The sequence below is a fragment of the Rhinatrema bivittatum genome, chromosome 1 (assembly GCF_901001135.1).
Source record: "Rhinatrema bivittatum chromosome 1, aRhiBiv1.1, whole genome shotgun sequence".
Classification (NCBI taxonomy): Eukaryota; Metazoa; Chordata; class Amphibia; order Gymnophiona; family Rhinatrematidae; genus Rhinatrema; species Rhinatrema bivittatum.
The window spans coordinates 654,456,383-654,477,110 of NC_042615.1; the positions used below are offsets into that span (position 1 = coordinate 654,456,383).

Below are 20,728 nucleotides of genomic sequence, written 5' to 3' on the forward strand. Positions count from 1 at the left end.
ACAAGACACCATCAGCCTCCCACAGCCCCTCTGAGGAACCTATGCAGCTTGGTCGGGCGCCCCTAACCGAGGAGGAGAAGATACGTCGCCGCTCTCAAGGCTTGTGCTTATACTGCGGCACTAAGGGTCATTTCCTGGGTCAGTGTCCTGCGAGACCGGGAAAAGCTCAGGTCTAGGGAGAGATGAGGAGGTTCCCCTAGGCTATGTTAATGCTACTCCTCAATGTACAGTTCCTATAACGTTGGAGTATCCAGGTGGCTCCTTTCAGACTCTAGCTTTCATTGATTCCGGAGCCGGAGGGAACTTTATCTGGAGAGAACTGGTACACCAATTAGGACTACCTACTAAGCGCCGGATACCTCCATTACGGGTTACCTCTATCCAGGGAACCCCTCTACCTGGATCCATTTCTGAAACTACGATGCCTCTCACTTTACGGACGGGAGTGTTTCACACTGAGACAATCTCCTTTTTGCTACTTGATAAATCGGTGCACCCTGTGGTCCTGGGACTCCCTTGGTTGCAACAACATGCTCCGGTGATCCATTGGGACTCTCTCCAAATTGCGCAATAGAGTCCTTCCTGTTTCCAGAATTGCCTGGATCCCGTTCCTAGACCGGAGATATTACTCTCTCACTCTGCCCTGGACCTTCCTTTGCCGTACCAGAATTACGCTGACGTGTTCTCCAAACAAAAGGCTGAACTGCTTCCATGCCATCGGCCCTTCGACTGTGCCATTGATTTACTACCTGGTTCCACTCCCCCGCGGGGTAGGGTATACCCTCTTTCTCTGCCAGAAACCCATGCAATGTCAGACTACATTACGGAGAATCTTGCCAAAGGGTTCATTCGTCTTTCGCACTCCCCTGCAGGAGCAGGATTCTTTTTTGTGTCCAAAAAAGATGGCTCCCTCCGGCCGTGCATAGACTATCGAGGTCTGAACTCCATCACTAAGAAAGATCGCTATCCCTTGCCTCTGATCCCAGAACTGCTCGATAGACTTCAGGGGGCCAAGATCTTTACAAAATTGGATTTACGTGGAGCATACAATTTGGTTCGTATTCGTCCCGGTGACGAGTGGAAGACAGCGTTCAACACGCGAGATGGACATTACGAATACTTAGTAATGCCTTTCGGCTTATGTAATGCCCCTGCTGTCTTCCAGAATCTGATGAATGAGGTACTCCGGGAGATGCTTCATTCTTTCGTCATAGTGTACCTTGATGACGTCCTGATCTATTCCCAAGATCTCTCTTCCCATCGCCAACACGTCAAACAAGTCTTACAGGCTCTAAGGGACAATCATCTATACGCTAAATTTGAAAAATGTCAGTTTGAGCGCGAGTCGCTTCCGTTCTTGGGATATATTGTTTCCTCGTCCGGTTTCCAGATGGACCCAGAGAAGGTGGCGGCCATTGTCAATTGGCCTCGCCCGTCTGGCCTGAAGGCGCTACAGCGATTCCTTGGATTCGCCAATTTTTACAGGCATTTTATACCACATTACTCCCAGAAGGTAGCTCCTCTCACGGCGCTTACTCGCAAAGGGGTTAACGCTCACGATTGGTCCACTATCGCCTCGGCTGCCTTTGAAGACTTAAAACAAGCATTCCTAGCCGCTTCCTGCCTACGACACGCAGATCCACAACGACCCTTCATCTTGGAGGTCGATGCCTCGAATCTGGCTGTTGGAGCGGTGCTCAGTCAACACGATACTTCGGGCAAATTGATGCCATGTTCTTACTTCTCTAAAAAGTTTTCGCCTGCTGAATGTAACTATGGCATCGGAGACAAGGAACTCCTAGCCATTAAGTTAGCCTTCGAGGAGTGGAGGCAATGGCTGGAGGGGGCTAATCATCCGGTGACAGTGTACACTGACCACAAAAATTTATTGTACTTGGCCCGAGCTCAACGACTAAATTCGCGGCAAGCAAGATGGTCACTCTTCTTCAGTCGTTTCAATTTCATCCTCAAGTTTCGACCAGCTGAGAAGAACGTTCGAGCCGATGCTCTATCTCGTACCTGTCAGCCGGAAGAAGAGGACGACTCTCCACGAACCATCCTGGATCCTGCCTGTGTTCAACTAACTACTACTTCCATTTGTTCCTCAAGTAAGACTACGGTTCCTAAAAGGCTTCGGAGGAAAGTCCTGTCTTGGGGCCACGACTCCTTGACCGGGGGGCACGCTGGTAGACTAAGAACTTTGGATCTTATAAATCGTTTCTATTGGTGGCCAGGTCTTCGACGTGATGTTTCCCTTTACGTGAGTTCTTGTCCCACTTGCGCTCTGCAGAAACCGCTTAATGGCCCCCCGAGAGGGTTACTACAACCGTTACCTATACCCACGGAACCCTGGACACATATTGCCACTGACTTTATGGTGGAACTCCCGCCTTCGCAAGGCAAGACTGTGGTATGGGTCACGGTGGACCGCTTCTCTAAAATGGCTCACTTTGTGCCTTTACCCAAATTACCTTCCGCCACTGAACTGGCTTCTCTGTTCACACACCATGTATTCCGTATTCATGGTCTGCCTCAGGACATTGTTTCAGACAGAGGTCCTCAATTCACAGCCAGGTATTGGAAGGCCTTATGCAAAAAATTTAAGATCCAGTTGAGTTTCTCTTCCGCTTTTCACCCGCAAAGTAATGGGCAAGCTGAACGCATGAATCGTTCTTTAAAGTTGTTCCTACGAGCGTTCATTAACCACAAACAAGATAATTGGGTGGAGCTTTTGCCTTGGGCTGAATTCGCCTATAATAATCAGATACATACGGCGACGGGGAAATCCCCTTTTCAAATTGTGTACGGTAAACAGCTCAAACCACCGTTACCTCTACCTGTACCAACCTCCTCACCCGCTGCTCAATTGTCCGCGGACCAATTGAGTAAATTATGGTCCTCAACTCAACACCGTCTTCAGAAAGTCGCACGCACTGCTAAACGCTACTATGATCGACACCGAAAACCTGCATTCACCTTCCTCCCAGGCGATCGAGTGTGGCTTAGTACAAAGAACATTCATTTGAGGCAACCTTCCAAGAAACTCTCTCCCAAGTTCTGTGGTCCCTTCCGCGTAGCAGAAAGAGTAGGGTTGGTCTCTTACCGTCTACGACTCCCAACCACTTTACGCATTCATGATGTCTTTCACGTCTCTCTCTTAAAACCAGTAATTCTTTCCAGATTCCACCCCAGGCCTCTTGACGACGCTTCCACCACCACGGATGGGGATCCTACGTTTCAGGTACGAGAGGTCCTGGATGCTCGTTTCGCCAACAGACGTTGGGAGTATTTGCTGGCCTGGGAAGGTTGTGGAGACGAAGACAATACGTGGGAGCCTGCCCGCAACATCTTGGACAAGACTCTCCTACAGCAATATCATCTGGACCATCCTGACAGGCCTAGTCCTCTGAAGAGGGGGCGTAAAAGGGGGGGTACTGTTGCGGTCCCGGTCGCTAGGCTAGCGACCGGGTCCTTACCTTTCTGCTGCCTCTCCCGGTCTCACCGCGTTCCGTTGCTCCTGGGGCCTGCAGGGCCGCATGGCAGCGTCTCTCTCCACGTGGAGACGCTGCCGAGGGACGACTCAGACTCCTCCCACTGCCAGGCAACGCGCGCGCGCGCGAGCAGGGGGCTCTTAAAGGTCCAGCACCCGGAAGTGCTGAACCGCCCCGTTCCTGACGTCAGACGCTGGCCGGCTATTTAAACCAGCGTCTGACTTCCTTGCTTTGCCTTTGCAACGAGGTCACTCTACTGTGTGCTTAGTTGCTTCCCAGCGTTGCTTTCAGCCTTGGTTCCTGCTTGTTCCAGCCGTGCCTTGCTTCCAGCTCCGGTTCCTGCTTGTTCCAGCCGTGCCTTGCTTCCAGCTCCGGTTCCAGCTTGTTCCAGCCGTGCCTTGCTTCCAGCCCTGGTTCCTGCTTGTTCCAGCCGTGCCTTGCTTCCAGCTCCGGTTCCAGCTTGTTCCAGCCGTGCCTTGCTTCCAGCCCTGGTTCCTGCTTGTTCCAGCCGTGCCTTGCTTCCAGCTCCGGTTCCAGCTTGTCCCAGCCGTGCCCTGCTTCCAGGTCAGGTTCTGTTTGGTCCTGCTGTGCCTTGGCTCCAGCTCTGGGCTCTACTTGCTGTCTACATATCCTGACTCCAGCTCCGGTTCCTGATTCTCCTTGTCTTCTGCCAGCCACGAACCTTGGTCTTCTTCACGATTCTCCTTGTCTTCAGCCAGCCACGATCCTCGGACTTCCTCACGATTCTCCTCGTCCTTCAGCCAGCCACAGACCTTGGACTCATTCACGATTCTCCTAAGTCCCAGCGACTCGGACCCCTACGGGCTCCTCCTGGGGGGGTCTTGGGTTTCCAGGGTGAAGACGCCATCAGTCCGCTTCAGCTGAGTGCCGCCTCCCGGCTTATTAACTTCTGTGGACGCTGTCCACCTCAGCCGGCCCAAGGGTCCACTATTGACTTTACTCATAACATAACAAATTTTCTAAAATTTTACCTGCAGATATGGTCCAGTAAAGGAAAAGAAGGTTGAGAGTTCAGCCTGTGCCTCCAAGGAATCTACCGGTCTTACAACCAATGGACTCATTTGTGAGGCATGCAGCACTTAATTCAAGGAATGGGCTGCTGAGGAATTTGGGAGGGGAATCTGGACTTCTGTCTCTTCTTGGCCCTGGTATTTCACTTACTCCTGAATCAGGAACATCTCCTGAGCTGCTAAAGTCCTAAGCACTTCGTTGCCAGTGAATGATGTCAGCGGGGTGAATGCAATTGCAGGGAGAATGGAGAACATGGCGGTAGCAATGTCTCTCAGCAGATTAATGGCTGAGGAATCCAGAGGATTAGCAGCTTTGCCTGGAGATAACAAGACTGACATAAATGAAACTCCCACTGGAGCCCAGGTATTTCCCCAGAATGTATTACAGGGAAGATGGGCTGAATTCAATCTAGAAAAGCCTGCAGGTTTTACACTGAGGGCCTAATTCACTAACAAGGGCAACAAAGTGGATTAGAAGCCAAGAATGTCCGATTGGAAACTTTTATTTTATGGAAACTTATTTCTTTTAGGCAAGCCCGACTCAGGCCGAGTTTCGCCCCCACATTGGGGCTGCCTCAGGGACTGTATGTAGTCAATCATATAATGTCTGTAGAATCAGTCTCATATGACAGGTTGTATCTGATGGTTCCCGGCGCGCACAGCAATAGGACCCTGTACCATCCTGTCCACACCCCGCCCAGACCCCACCTCCGGCCTGCCACTTTTTCGACAGATCTTTCTTCTGCGCAAACCGGGAGATACGCACGTGGCTGCGGGGTTTTGAAAGTGCGCGCGGCCGGGCCAGACCCTGCCTCCGGCCCGACCCTTTTTCAGCGGGTCTTTCTTCTGCGCGTACCGGGAGATAGGCACGTGACCACGGGCCTTTGAAAATACGCTTGCCGTGCACGGCCCAGCCATGTGCGTATCTCCTGGTTTAGGCGCGTGTAGGCCTTTTAAAATTTGGCCTATAGTTTTCTATCCCAATCAAATCCCATCCCAGGAACACCTTCATTATGAAGCAAGTATGCAGGTTGTTTAACTATACACATACAGGCTGAACAATTTTAAGATACCTGATTACTTAAGTAAAATTATTTTTACTCACCAAAAACCCTTTGAAAATTGTCCTCGAATGTTAACGTCATTGAGCTCTTCTACTCACTTAATGCTTTATTTTAAAAAATGTACTGGAAAATGAGTGCTTTTTTTAATCTTGTCTCTTAATCTTGCCCCTTTGGCTAGCAACATTGATCAGATAATAGATAGGAGCCTGCTTACTTTCACTTACTATACCCCTATGCAGGAGGGAGAGTAGAAGTTGGAGGAGGAGGATTCATGAAATAGCCTACTATGGCACTGCTAGCAGAGAGGAATGTAAGGTTGCCTGGAACAAGCTGCTTTATACAAAGACTTTTTTTTCATAAAGGAATAGATAACAAGTGATGTCTATTGACCTCTAATATGGTTTTTAGCATGAGTCCTTATATAGGACTGCTGCTTTTAATGTCTTTTCTTTTAGATAAAAATCTTAGTAACATTTTTCAATGTTTGTGTCAATTAGCCCTTTGTATTCATGGTTTCACTTATTTCGTAGTTCCCTGCTAATCAATTTAATATAATAATGAACTAAAATAATCACCCCCCACCAAAAAAGAATTATTTATGCAGAAAAAAATTCATTTTTGCCTCATGGAACAAGAGCTTATATGGTTGCGCAAAAGAGATAAGTGAAGTTACTTTATTTCAGTTATATATTTGGCAGCCTACCAAATATTAATTTGCTTATAGCTAGTTGAGATTAAATGTAAGTTCTTCTCTAAGCAGCCTTAAAGTAAGCAGGCATGAAAGCATTTTCAGAATAATCTGGGAGGAACTGATATTTAGATAGCATTACATCTACACTTTAAGGCTATTAATTTCATAGATAAATTAACTACATTATTCCATCTTTATCTTACATTTTGAAAGGACTCCATCAACAGGAGAACTGGCGATGCAAGGTCAACTGAAACTGCTCTTAGCCCAGCCATGCTGTAATTGGAACTTACTTTTAGGAACACTGTTGCATCATGATTGTCTCATAGCAAGATTTCTACTGAGTTGTTCAAGTAAGTGTTTGTACTGCTGATAATTCTATTAAGTATGTCTACAAGAAATAGACTTCTTGAGCAGAACTGAATTGTTTACCACATGAATATACTGACAACTAATTTGGAAAGTTTATTATTGCTCTGTTAGTAGCATAGTAAATATTCAGTGGGACAAAATGGTGCAGTAACATTTTTTTTCACAGGATAAGCAGGATGGTAGTCCTCACATATGGGTGATGTCAGTGGATGGAGCCCTGTTACGGAAAACCTTTCTGTCAAAGTTTCTATAAAGCTTTGACTGACACTGGCACACTGAGTGCACTGAGCATGCTCAGCCTGCAATTATCCCTGTGACCATAGGTATCTCCCCTCAGTCTTCTTTTTTCCGCTCTGCAGTAAGCATAGCGGTTAGGAGCTCTGTGAGAAATTCTCACAATTTTTGTCCACAGAAACACTTAAACTTTTACTTCACAAACTCTCCCTTCGCCTACATTTAATCGAAGCTCGATGAGTTCTATGCCCTGTTTTTCAGTCAGTTCCTGTCACCTCACTACGGTTCCCCGGCCTACTAACCGAATTGCGGCCTTCCCTCTCCCTATGTTTTCACAGTTAGCCCCACATAGCCTGTGAGTGTCCTCCTGTGACCCTCTGCCTGGTTATTGGCGCTAGTGGGATAGGGACTTCCACGGTTACCGTTGCTGCCAGGGCCTCTGTCGAATTCATACCTTGGTACCTTCGTGCAGTCGATGCCCCCATTGCTACCGTTGGTACCCCCTTCCAGGCCATCCTGCCTTTTTCGATGCCATTGACACCCCTCCCCCCACGGTCCGTCTATGCCATCGATCCCCACATCGATTCTTTCAGTGCCATCAATGTTTTCATCCATGGTGCTGATTTTTCCATTGATGTCATCGATGCCCGGGTGGATGCCATCGATGCACACCTTGGTGTCATCTGTGCCATCGATACTTGGGCTGAAGCCATTGATGCCCAGTTCAGTTCCATCAATACCCAGGTCGATTCATCGATGCCATCATCGATGCCCAGGTCAGTTCCATCGATGCCATTGATGCCTATGTCGATGCCGTCGAAGCCTGGGTCGATGCCATCAATGCCCATGTTGATGCCATCGATGCCCATATCAATGCCCATGTCGATGGCATTGATGCCATCGAAGCCCATGGCCATGCCACCGATGCCAACAGTGCCAGTTTCCATCCATCGATGCTGTCGACGCCTACGTCGTTTCCATCGGTGTCCTTGTCGTTCCTATCGATGCAGCCATCGATTCCGTCGATAACGGTATCAATTTCCTGATGCCATCGATGTCTATTCGATTCTTTGATGCCACATCGTTTCCATCGATACCTACGCCGATGCCGTAGGTGCTTCTGTCACTGTTATCGTTGCTCTGCCCGGGCCATCGACATTTTTTCATCTATATTTTTGACGATACCCTCGAGGCCGCTTCTGTGCAACCATTGATACTGTCAATACTGACATAGCACCTACACGCAATGCCCTCGCCTAAACACAGTGCTTCATGTTTTGGGTTCTTAACTAAAGCCCTATATCAGCCTATGACACTACATATTGCCAGGAGCAGTGCAGGTATGCTGACAGTCCGTCATCATTCGCCATCCAAGACAGCGAGGGCATCCACCTCGGCAGTGGGGAAAGACCGGGCCGAGCACCATGGCACTCATTGTCACAGGCACGGTGACCGTCCGCCACCGACGCCATCCAAGACGTCGGTGCTATCCTACTCGGTGCTGGAGAATGCCCGGGCCAAGCAACAGAGCTACTGCCACCGCCACTGTTCCACACAGTGCTGGCAGTCCTCAGTGCTCCAGAATGACTGGACTGAGTTCCGAGGAATTCTGCACTGGCATCACGATACATCGAGCTGCTGCAAAGAGGGCCAGGTTCATGAGTCATAATGGCTCCCCTGTACCCGAGGCGTTCCCCACCGACACTGGTGCGGGGTTCTGACCCTTCACAAATTACTGTGGTAGCGCCAGACATGCTCAGCCTGTCTCCTCTGTACCTGTGCTACCATACCAGGTTAGAGAGTTGAGTCGGACGTTTACGTCCTTCAGGCTGTCCCTCGATGCCTCCTGAAATCCACAGAGCCATCAATCTTCACCGGCTGGTCGTCCTGCGATCCACGACGGATGGTATGTACTCTAATCCCGCTTCAGCGACAATCCCATTGAGACCTGTTCTCTAAATTGGGCCATATGGTTCGAAAGGTTCTAGGTTGTCTTGACTTCCAAGAACCATATCAGTGTCACATATCGCTATTGCCAGCTATGTCGGACACAATACCAAGAGACCCTCTCTACCAATCATTTGGGATTGCATCAGGACATCCTCCCATTGTCAGCAATGGGACTCTGTACTGATTAATACTCTGGCTTCTGGTTCCTAATTAAGGACCGAAATCCCAGATGCATTCGCTGATCTGCTAGACACAAGATCCAGCAAACACTTCCTCAATTGCAAATCCACCTCGAGGCCTGGCGACAGGTCTCAACGTTTTCTTGTACAGCACACAGAAATGCGGGTAAGACTTTTACCGCTCACGCTCCTGTGGGAGATTACATGATATCCAGATTACATCAGCCCCGTCAGTTGGACACCTCCTGGTCTCTCAACTTGCCGGATATCAGAGCGGCCACCCCACTTGGTACCAAGGTCCAGGGTACAGTCCCCCGGATGCTACAAAGCGCAGGGGGTGGGGTGGGGTAGTTTTAATCTCACTATTCTTTCTTTCAACAGAAAGTAGTTACACTCCGCCCATCCTGGACCTCAGAAATATCAACCTTCTTCAGAAGGGACAGGTAAAATGGTATCTCTCGTCACCATACTTCCATACCGCAGTAAGTAGGTTGCCTCTCTCCTCTAATCTTTCTATGTGCTTCATGGTGAGTCAACAATATTACAATCCCAAGCTCTGCCGGTTGCTCCAGCTTCGGCAACTTGGGTATTTCATTAAATCACTAGCAGTGACTGCTGTTTCTCTATGGAGTAAAACATCATTCACGCTTTTCCTTGCATCGACAGCTGCATAACAACAGTCAATCAAGCAAGGAGCTCTATCTTCTTCACAACTCACTATATATCTACTTCCTGGGATTGCTGTTAACTACCATAAATCCCATATAGAACACTTCTGGACACCACAGTTACAACAAACTTCCTGTCTAACAAGCGCACAGACATTCTGACAAATTCCTATATGTCTCTGTGTGCATACAACATAACCTCAGCCCCTCAATTCTTTCATTGCTGAGCCATGGGATTTTTTCACCATGCACTTTACTCATAGGTCCAGATTTGCTGAGTAAGATTCAGTGAAATTTCAATTATCAATGGATCTAAGCTGTTCAACCGCTTTCGTCCCTGATCCATATTGCAGATCTAGAACCAAAACCTAGGCTGGTCCTGCTCATGCTCTCATTTACTCAGGATTGCAGAGTTCGAAATAACATCTTCTCAACCCAATATGTGTCTATTCCACTCCATGCAGAGTTTCACATCAACTTCCTGGAGCTTCGAGCCATGAATTATGCCTTTATGCCTTACAATACTGCTTCTGCAACAAACCTTTGTGCATACAGACAGACAGCATAGTGACAATGTGGTATTTCCAACACACAAGCATGCACAACCTCTTAGCTGCTCTGCTAGGAAGCTGCGCAGCTCTACCCTTGGTCCTTGCTCACTCCATGCATCCCCGGGCCACTTATCTAACAGACTTACTGAACGCACTAGCAGACCTTCTCCATATAGGTTTCCATCCTCTTGGATGGTCTCAGACTACATGTGTAGAGAGAAAAATCTTCTAGCGCTGAGGTCAACCGACCTTGCCCTCTGCGTCTGAATCAAACCATACGGTGGACAGATTCTACTCCCTACACATGTGTCGAATGCGTTCCCATGGACGCCTTTGCTGCAACAAAGGCCTCTTATATATGTCTCTTTCGATGCCTCTCATAGCCAGCACTCTTATTATGCTGCACCGGGATGGGGTTCACTGTTTCTCAGACCCATGTCCTTGCCGAGACCAGTATGCTTTCCCATACTTCTCAATCTATCACACCAGTAACCAATTCGCCTTCTCACAGGTCAGTCTCATATCATGGACTCACTGATGTTCTCAGGTACTGGTAGCATCACAAAAACCTTCCACACATAAATCTTACCATTCAAAATGGCATGATTTACCACATGGTGCATACAAAAGGGTATTACCCCCTTTTTTTCTACACCACTCTTTTCTTTTACTCCCTCGGATTCTGCTCCCCAGACGTCCTCCATATGGGTACACCTTGGTTCCAATTGGCGTACCACTTGGGAGTGGGGATACCCGATTAATGATTCAACCCCTTCTGAGTCATCTTACCATGGATTATCCACTGATTAAGCCTCCTCTATTTTTACTGGTTACAGAATGGGGCCTATATTTAGTGCTTACAAGACTCATATGTTCCCCGTTCGAGCCTTTCCATTCCTCTCACTTAACAGTCTGGCATGGGAAATTCTTTCCCTCGTAGTCATCACTTCTGCCAACAGGGTTAGTGAGTTCCACACCTTATTACATACTTACCCGACCCTGCGTTCCTCCGTGACCTAGTGGTCTTTCGTATTCAATAGGGGTGTGCATTCGTTTTTTCATGTTTATCGCTGCTAGCCATCTTGGATTGGCTTCCGCTTTGTTTCTTGGGACCAACTCTACAGCAGGACAGGCTAGCGGTATCTGAGGGTGTCGTCCAAAGACCATATAAAAGGGGGAGGACCAGGTGGCCTGCCTGTGATGATTATTATGACAGATCTCTGCCCAGGGAAGTAGCAAGGACCAGTTGTCCTGTCATTGGTTTACATAGCAACGTAGGAAGGTTTTAAGAGACTGATTAGTCCGTTCTGCCTGACCATTGGTCTGGGGGTGGTATCCTGAAGAAACGTCAAGTTGTACACCAAAGTTTTTACATAGGTTCTTCCAATATTGTGCTGTAAATTGTACTCCTCTATCCGAAAGGATATGTTGTGGTAGTCCATGAATTCGGAATATGTGTTGAACGAAGAGCTGGGCTAATTTTGAAGCCGAGGGTAGACCAGGAAGAGGGATGAAGTGGGCCATTTTAGAAAGCTTGTCTACCTCGGCCCAGATGGTGTTATTTCCTTCAGATAGGGGCAGATCTGTGATAAAGTGAGTGGCAATGTGAGTCCAGGGTTTGTCGGGTATGAGTAAGGGTTGCAGTAGGCCCCAAGGTTTAGTCCGGGGAGTTTTGTGAGCAGCGCAAATGGGACAGGACTCATCAAATTTTTAGTATCCTGTTTTCATTGCAGCCACCAATAGTGGTGGGCCAGGAGTTCTTTGGTGCGATGGACTCCCGGGTGACCTGCAAATCGAGACTCATGGGCCCAACATAACACTCTCTCTCTTAAACGCTTGGGAACTACAGTCTTCCCAGGTAGAACATTAAACGTAGCGGCAATCATAATTCGGGCAGGGTCGATTATGTGTTGAGGGTGGGTCTGGAATGTCATTGGGCAGAAAACTTCTCAATAGGGCATCTGCTTTCAAGTTTTTCTTGGCTGGACGGAAGAGAAGTTTAAAATTGAAGTGACTAAAGAATAGAGCCACCGGGCTTGTCGTGGATTCAGCCATTGTGTGTATGTGAGGTATGCCAAATTCTTAAGGTCTGTATAGATGGTGATAGTGTGTTTTGTGCCCTCCAACAGATGTTGCTACTCCTCTAATGCTAATTTAATAGCCAGGAGTTCCTTATCTCCGAAGGCATTGTTCTTTTTGGCTGGGGAAAATTTTCTAGAAAAATAAACACAAGTGACAAAATACTTGTCCTCTGATTGTTGTAAAAGGATGGATCCGACGCCCAGGGCAGAGGCATCTACTTCCATAAGGAATGGTCTTGTAGGATCTGGGCATTACAAACAATGGTCCGTTAATTGTTAAAAGGCTTGGATGGCCTCTAGGCCCCAATTACGAACATCAACTCCTTTTTTTGTCATAGCCGTGAGAGGTGCTACTAAGGTTGAATAACCTGGAATAAATTGTCAGTAATAGTTCAAGAACCCCAGGAATCGTTGTAAGGCTTTCAATCCTACTGGTTGCAGCCAGTCCAGGATTGCTTTAAGCTTTTCAGGATCCATTCATAGACCAGCCTGAGAAATAATGTAACCTAAGAAGGGGAGTTCTGTCTTGGGAAACATACATTTCTCTAATTTTGAGAATAATTTGTTCTCCCGAAGGTGCTAGAGGATCTGCCTCCTTCTGCGGCAAGGCCCGGAATTTCAGGAACGTTACCAGCGCTGAAAAAAAGGCCCCCAGGTGCCCCCTATAGCCCCAGTGCCTGTGGGCCTTGGCTAACCACCCCCCTCCCCGTGGCCCTCCTCGCTACGCCACTGCCTAATGTGCTAGATCCCTTTGAAGGTTGACCCCTTGGTTTCTTTGTAAGTCACTCATTTATTGATAAAAATTGGCTAAAAAGAATGAGATCACTTGAAAAAGATTCTTTTGAAAGGTTTTTGTTAGACAAAAAGTCCTCAAAGGTACTGTTATCATCCTTATATCAGATGCTTCTAGGATTGGACATAAAGAGTTCCATGTTCCAAAGCATTTCGTCAGCTAACTGAATATTTGGGCACATATCTGGCTAACAAATTAGGAAGATAGGTTTATCCATCTAGCTTTGCTATACAGTGTCTGAATATGAACCTCAAAATGTCTAGAGTTTTGTCAAAAATGGGAACAAGATATTAAGTCGGGGTAGGCAACTCCGGTCCTCAAGTGCCACAAGCCAGTTGAGTTTTCAAAGTAACACACTGAATATTCATGAGATTTATTTGCATGCGCTGCCCGAATTGCATGCACATGTATATCATGCATATTCATTGTAAATATCCTAAAAACCCAACTAGCTTGTGGCACTTGAGGTCCGAAGTTGCCTACTCCTTTAATAACTTATCAGTAACAGAAAATAGTTGGTTACACATTTGGAAAAAAACCAGCCAATCAGCTACTTCTATGCTTATGCTTTAAAATGTCTACAAGATAATGATGAAATGGTATCTGACTCTGAAGAGATTATTGAAACCAATAATGCCTTTGCAATGCAATGTTGGCAAAATCGTGATCATGTAAATGAGACAAAGCAAGTATCTTACACAGTCTAAAATAGCCCAGAGGTGGTTAGAAAGTAACCAGCCAGATGCATAGAGGGCACTACAGAGAGAACCCAGAGATAATGCCACTTTAAGAAAGAGAGGAACTGAAAACAGAATGATTTTTGGAGTTATATTCCCTAGAGGATATCGAGTAGGAGGCTTCTGGGAGTTCTGGTACAAGATAATTTTACCCTATAGCCAGTCAGGAGGAAGGTTTGACCTCAGAAGAATGTAATAGTAATTGGGGAATAAAGGTGAGGATTTACTTACCTTTTCTGTTGGAAAAGGTTTCCTGAGCCTGCCAGGAAAGTAGAGGCTGTTCAGAGGAGACCAATAGGCTGAAATCTGCCACTCCAGTGGGGAATATCACAATGCAAGGACTAGAGAATCTACTACCAAGGGCTATATGACAAGAGAAAGCAAGAAGAAAGTTTGGTTGCTGCATAGAGTTTATGGCAATCTGTGTTTAAATGCTTGTTGCACATGGATGGAGTAACACTGGTGCCTCAGGGGTGCAGAACTGTGCATCTGTGAGATGCTGCTCTTTCTGATGATTCCTAATATGAAGTCTGCAAAAAAAAAAATATATATATATAAAATAAAATTACCATTCCTTATTAACTGTTCTATACCACTCAACATTTTGTAAACTTCTATCGTGTCCTCTCTAACTTATCTCTTCTACAAGCTGAAGAGCTAAAACCTGTTTAGCTTTTGTTTATAAGAGAGTCCATCTATTCCTATACTAGTCGATTTTAAAAGCCATATGCACAAAAAATGTTTTCACAAAAGGGGCGGCTTGTGGATGTTGCGTCAGTCGGTCGCAGACGGCTGCTACCACTCTGCCTTACCACTTTTCTTCCCTTTTCCTCCTCCTTGGGCAAGATGGCTGCCTCCGGTGCTGAGTGCCAAGGGCCTCGGCATCTCCAGCTTAGCATGGGCGTTCCAGTCCGCCATGCTCACTCCCGTGGCCTCTTAAGACGCACACATCTACGCTCAAATACACGTCATGGCGGGAACCTCGGGGATGTCCCCATGCATGACGTCAATACCTCCAGGTATTTAAAGTCTCCACTTTGCTACCACCTTTGAGTTAGCAAGGACTTCGGTTTAAGCTACTCTGACTGCTCTAACCTGCCGCTTAGACGCCGCTCTACACTCCAAGGGCCTCGCTCCTTTAGAAGCTCAAGGGCCTCGCTCCTTTAGAAGCTCAAGACATCCACTCCTCGGGGGTCTCTCACTTCCATCACCCTTCGGGGCCTCTACTAACTGAGACAAACGCTCCTCGGGGGACTCTCTCTTCTATTCTTTTCAGGATCTCCGGACTATCAGGTACTCGCTCCTCGAGGGCCTACCAGTCTATGTATCCTGTACCACGGACCTTCGGTCCCACCATCTCATTACCAGGAAGACGCCTACACTCCTGTGAGTACCTCTACAATCCAGTGTTCCAATTCCACCCACCAGGCTCGGCGTTGCCCGCACCGCGAGTCCACACCTCTCTTGAACATCTGGGTGAGATTCTACATCTGAGACAGTTGAACGTATTGGCACCTCGCGGACCTCAGTGCCTTACCTTCCTGCTTCATACCATCTATCTACAGCAGTACAATAAACCCTTCCATTCATTCCGTGTCTGCTATCTGAGTTTAGCCTATCGCTGTGGTTCCCCATGGGGCCCCTCCCCGTGGGCGGAGTCATCGCCACAGCGACCAAGGGTCCACAATGCCACAAACACAATAGTGGACATGGTCTAGATGGGGCATGGGGGGACATGGACAGGCCAGGTCTGTGCCATAAATTCTGCATGTAAGTCTTTACGCGCACAGACATGCACCAAGGTCCTCTACCGCGTAACTTTACTTCTGCTGTAGATAGTACGGATGTGAATCGTGTGATCGATCGTCTTAACGATCGATTTTGGCTGGGGGGGAGGGAAATCTGATTGTCATTTTTTTTGTTTTTTTAATCGTAAAAAATCGTAAATCGGGGGAGGGCGGGAAAACCGGCACACCAAAACAACCCTAAAACCCACCCCGACCCTTTAAAACAAATCCCCCACCCTCCCGAACCCCCCCAAAATGTTTTAAATTACCTGGGGTCCAGTGGGAGGGTCCCGGCGCGATCTCCCGCGATCTCCCGCTCTCGGGCCATGGCTGCGTTAATAGAAATGGCGCCGGTGGCCCTTTGCCCTTACCATATGACAGGGCAAAGGTAGCGCCGGCGCCATTATGGTTCCTGTCACCCGACGACACGAGTGCAGGAGATCGCTTCCGGACCCCCGCTGGACCCACAGGGACTTTTAGCCAGCTTGGGGGGGCCTCCTGACCCCCACAAGACTTGCCAAAAGTCCAGCGGGGGTCCGGGAGCGACCTCCTTCACTCGCGCCGTATTGCCAATATTCAAAATGGCGCCGGCGCTACTTTTGCCCTCACTATGTCATACGGGTCTTCAATATTTTACACTGTCAAACCAAAGAAATTCCATGCCAGTTTAAGCATTTATACATCAAAAATAATTTTTTATTTTTCAAAACCATCCATAAAAGCTCAATCCCCTGGACCTGACATTCATCATCCATGGGCAAACGCCGAATGTTGGCCCCAAGGCGGTATGCACCTGACCCGGCACAAGCGCAGGGGAACCATTGTCAAGCCTAAAATATGATGCAACAGCTTCGAACCAACATCAGCCCATCTGCTGAATGACAGCCTGTGGGAGACCAGCAGTAGCATCACCAGAAGCAGGCTCTGATGCAGGAAGAGTGAGTGCAGAAACACTCACTCTGGAGCCAGGCTTTCGCCAAAGTTTCTTGGAGACTGCTGAAAACTGAGATCTGCTTGATGGAGGATTTATCCCGGTGAAGTAAGAACAAACTACTCCTTTGGTCACAACTTGACATGTTACTTGATCTTTCATGTCAACTTGATGACTTGACCGCATGCCCCTCAATCAGTCTTGGACTGTCTCAATCCTAGGCATAACATGCTGTTCAAATGCCGGCATCCTCCCACAGCAAACCCCGCAGCTGTGATGCACTCCACGCAAACTCCAAAAATACAAGCGCGAAGGTAACCCAGAATAGCGCAGCCTCAAACTCGGCTGCTGCTACCATGGGCAGTACGCACCAAGGCAGTAATAGGAGGTAATGGTTCAACGGTCTCTGAGTGCTGCGCGACGGCAAAGGCTCCCTGGCCCAGCCCCACTACACCCCCTTGATCACAAAATACTGCTCTGCATGTCCTGTTTCCAGCTTCAAGAATAATGCCAGGGTGGCAAGGTGCGAACAAACCATGTTCCTGGATGGTTCCTGTTGTTTAGCATGTACTATGCAACTAATCAAGAGATCCTCTGGAACTCGGTGACCGGACCAGCTGTTCGCCATGAAAAATGCCCCCACCTTGTTGTAGTGGCAAATGCAATTGCTCCACATGGATGGAGAGGGTGATCTTCGCAGCAACTCACATGCCATCCAGTTCTGAAAGACTGTGGCCACCCAGGTACCTCTAAGCCGATCTGCTCTGCTTGTGGTGCCAGCCACCCTAATAGTGATCATTTGCAGTGAGAGAATATGCCATCTCACCGCACATTCTAGGAACATGCTTCACTCGCGCCACAATGTTCATACGCAAGGAGCACAACACGATCTCCTACCGCAACTCCAACACCCAGAAATCTGCTTCTTCACTGACCGGACCGCCACCGCATTGCCACACCACAACACCACCTGTTGACAACCAAACGCCTCACCCCAGATGTGCATAGCAACTACTATAGGAAAACAGCTCAGGAAATGTGATGTTCCTGGTTGGGCCACATGCCGTTTAGTGGTCTGGCCAATGCACTGGGCACCACACTCCTTTGACAAAAAATAGAAAAACTAATCCCTCCTGATGCATCAGAGTATATTTGGATGTCATCACTGCTGACCGGTCTAAGAAGCCATGCTGAGACGCCGTTACAATCCTTTAGGGACTTAGACCATAAAGCTACAGAGAAGGGCAACCAAAATAATAAAGGGGAAAGAACAGCTCCCCTATGAGGAAAAGCTGAAGAGATTAGGGTTGTTCAGCTTTGAGAAGAGACAGCTGACGGGGGATATGATAGAGATCTTTAAGATCATGAGAGGTCTTGAATGAGTAGATATGACTCGGTTATTTACACTTTCAAATAATAGAAGGATTAGGGGGCATTCCATGAAGTTAGCAAGTAGCACATTTAAGACTAATCAGAGAAAATTATTTTTCACTCAATGCACAATTAAGTTCTGAAATTTGTTGCCAGAGGATGTGGTTAGTACAGTTAGTGTATCTGGGTTCAAAAAAGGTTTGGATAAGTTCTTGGAGGAGAAGTCCATTAACTGCTGTTAATCAAGTTTACTTAGGGAATAGCCACTGCTATTAATTGCATCAGTAGCATGGGATCTTCTAGGTGTTTGGGTAATTGCCAGGTTCTTGTGGCCTGGTTTGGCCTCTGTTGGAAACAGGATGCCGGGCTTAATGGACCCTTGGTCCAACCCAGCATGGCAATTTCTTATGTTTTTATGTGGTCACAAACCAGACCCTCCAAGGTGGAATCAAGCTTGATCCCTAGAAAGTAAGTATCATTACCAGGCCTTGAGACTTATCCTCTGTCTAAGGGACACCAACAGCTCTTAAAGTGTGTCAAACACTTGACCCATTCAGGTGTACCTCCTTTTTCTGTAAACAAGAAATCCAGATGGTGAACCAGAGATGCCAGCCCAGATGCCTCTGTGTGCCCAATGCAAGAAGGCACTGAATGTTTCAAAACAGGCGCACGAAATCCATCTTCACATTGATTGACATCTGTTGCAATAGGAAGACCCCTTGAAATGGAAATCTCCAGTGGGGAAACACAAGATGCTCCAACGGGGGCTCAGCGAAAGGTGGCTGGCAATCTGCCCCAGCTGAACCTCCCTTCTGAGTTTCTCCCTGACATTGCTGGCAAGAATGTGCACCAAAGGGGCAATGACCACCTTAAAGGATGGTAGCTGTCCTGTGCGGGGGATAAGAGAAACCATCCTGGAAACCGCACAGCAAATTATTCGCCCCCATCCTATTAAGGTAACGTACCAGCCAGGAAGCATCGCCCGCCATTTCACTGGGCTTGAGGCAAAAACCTGGCCACATCTTTTACTTCTCCTTTTGCATGGCGGTAATAATTTGTGAATCCTAGAAATCATTGTAGCACTTTAAGGCCCACGGGCTGTGGCCAATCTTGGATTCCTTTGAGTTTCTCAGAATCCATCGAAAATCCCCGTTGGGAAATTATATACCCAAGAAAGGGCAAATTGGACTTTTCAAACGAGCGCTTATCCAGTTTTGCAAACTGATGATTCTTACAGAGACGTTGTAGAACAGTACGAACATCAGTGCGGTGCATAGCCAGATCCTTGAAAAAGACAAGGATGTCATCCAAATATGCCACAACTTTAACGTATAACAGATTCTGAAGATTTCATTAATCATTCGTTGGAATACTGCGGGTGCGTTACAGAGGCCGAAGGGCATCACTAAATATTCGTAATGTCCGTCTCTGGTGTTGAAAGCTGTCTTCCAGATGTCATCAGAATGAATACGCACCAAGTTGTAAGCCCCGCGTAGATCCAACTTGGTGAATATAGAAGCCCCGTGTAGTCGGTCAAATAGTTCAGAGATCAAGGGCAAAGGATATTTGTCTTTGTGGGTAATTGCATTTAAGCCGCAAAAATACACAGCCGTAAAGATCTGACTTTCTTCGTAACGAAGAAGAATCCTGCACCGGCAGGACATGTGTAGAAGGACGAATTAACCCTTTCGCGAGGTTCTCTTGGATGTACTCAGTCATGGCCTTGGTCTTAGGAAGAGACAGAGGATAAGTGCGCCTTCAGGGAGGCGTGGTTCCAGGCAGAAGGTCAATGGGACAATTAAACCTCCGAAAAGGTGATAGGATGGCCGCCTTTTCTTTGAGAACACATCTTCAAAGTCTGCTTAGGGGGCTGATAAGCCGGAGGAGGTGGTCGACAGAGAAATCATGGGTGGTGACGCCACTTTACGCAGACAAGTCTGATGGCAGGTGGAACCCCATTCCACCAGCTGGAGCGATCCCCAGTCAAATGGGGGGGAGTGACGTTGGAGACAAGGTAGCCCTAGAACTACCGAGTGAATGGATTTCTCTGGTATCAATAGTTTGATTTCTTCAGAGTGAAGGGCACCAGTAAGAAATTGAACTGGCTCTGTAGACAAGAAAATTTGACCGGGTAACAGTTCTCCATAGGTCGAAGCAATGCACAAGGAAGAATCCAAAGGACGGGTATTTATAACCAGGAGTTGAACTAGATCCTTGCAGATAAAATTGCCTCCTGTTCCAGAATCTACCAGAGCAAGAACTGGAAAGGACTGGGAGACCCATATTAAGGTGACAGGAACAGATAACTGAGGGGCCATAGACATTGTGCCCAAGTTCAGGGCCCCAACTGAACTTAGGCCGGGAAGTTTTCCTGGATGGACTGGGCACATCTATAGATGATGGCCAGGTGCCCCGCAATACAGACACAGGCCTGTTTGTCTCCGCCGAAGGCGCTCTTCCGGGGACAGCCGCCCAAGGCCCAACTGCATGGGTTCATCCATTTCGGCCACAATAGCGGTCCTACCTGTGGTAGGTTTGGTAGCTGGTGGTGAGTGGGAACGAACCCGAGAGGGCTTCATGGGCATCCAATTCTCCTGGTGATGCTCTTGGAGATGATGATCGATTCGGCCTGTTAGATCGATAAGATCCTCGAGAGAGGAAGGGAGCTCCCATGCGGCCAATTCATCCTTCAGTTGCGGAGAGAGAGTCCATCCAGGTAGATACCTCGCAGGCAGTCCTCCTGCCAAGCGAGTTCTGAAGCTATGGTCTGGAATTCAATGCTATAGTCAAATAGGCT

General features: G+C 47.7%; 1 protein-coding gene across 4 annotated transcripts in view; it reads left to right on the forward strand.

Moving 5' to 3' along the window:
* The window catches only part of KIAA0825 (KIAA0825 ortholog), a 1,025,579-nt gene that overhangs the window by 493,444 nt on the left and 511,407 nt on the right, over positions 1-20,728 (forward strand). For all 4 annotated transcript variants that reach the window (XM_029573181.1, XM_029573174.1, XM_029573199.1 and 1 more), the window contains one exon: positions 6,491-6,630. In XM_029573181.1, coding sequence (XP_029429041.1) covers positions 6,491-6,630 — 140 coding nt within the window. The remainder of the gene's footprint in view (positions 1-6,490; positions 6,631-20,728) is intronic.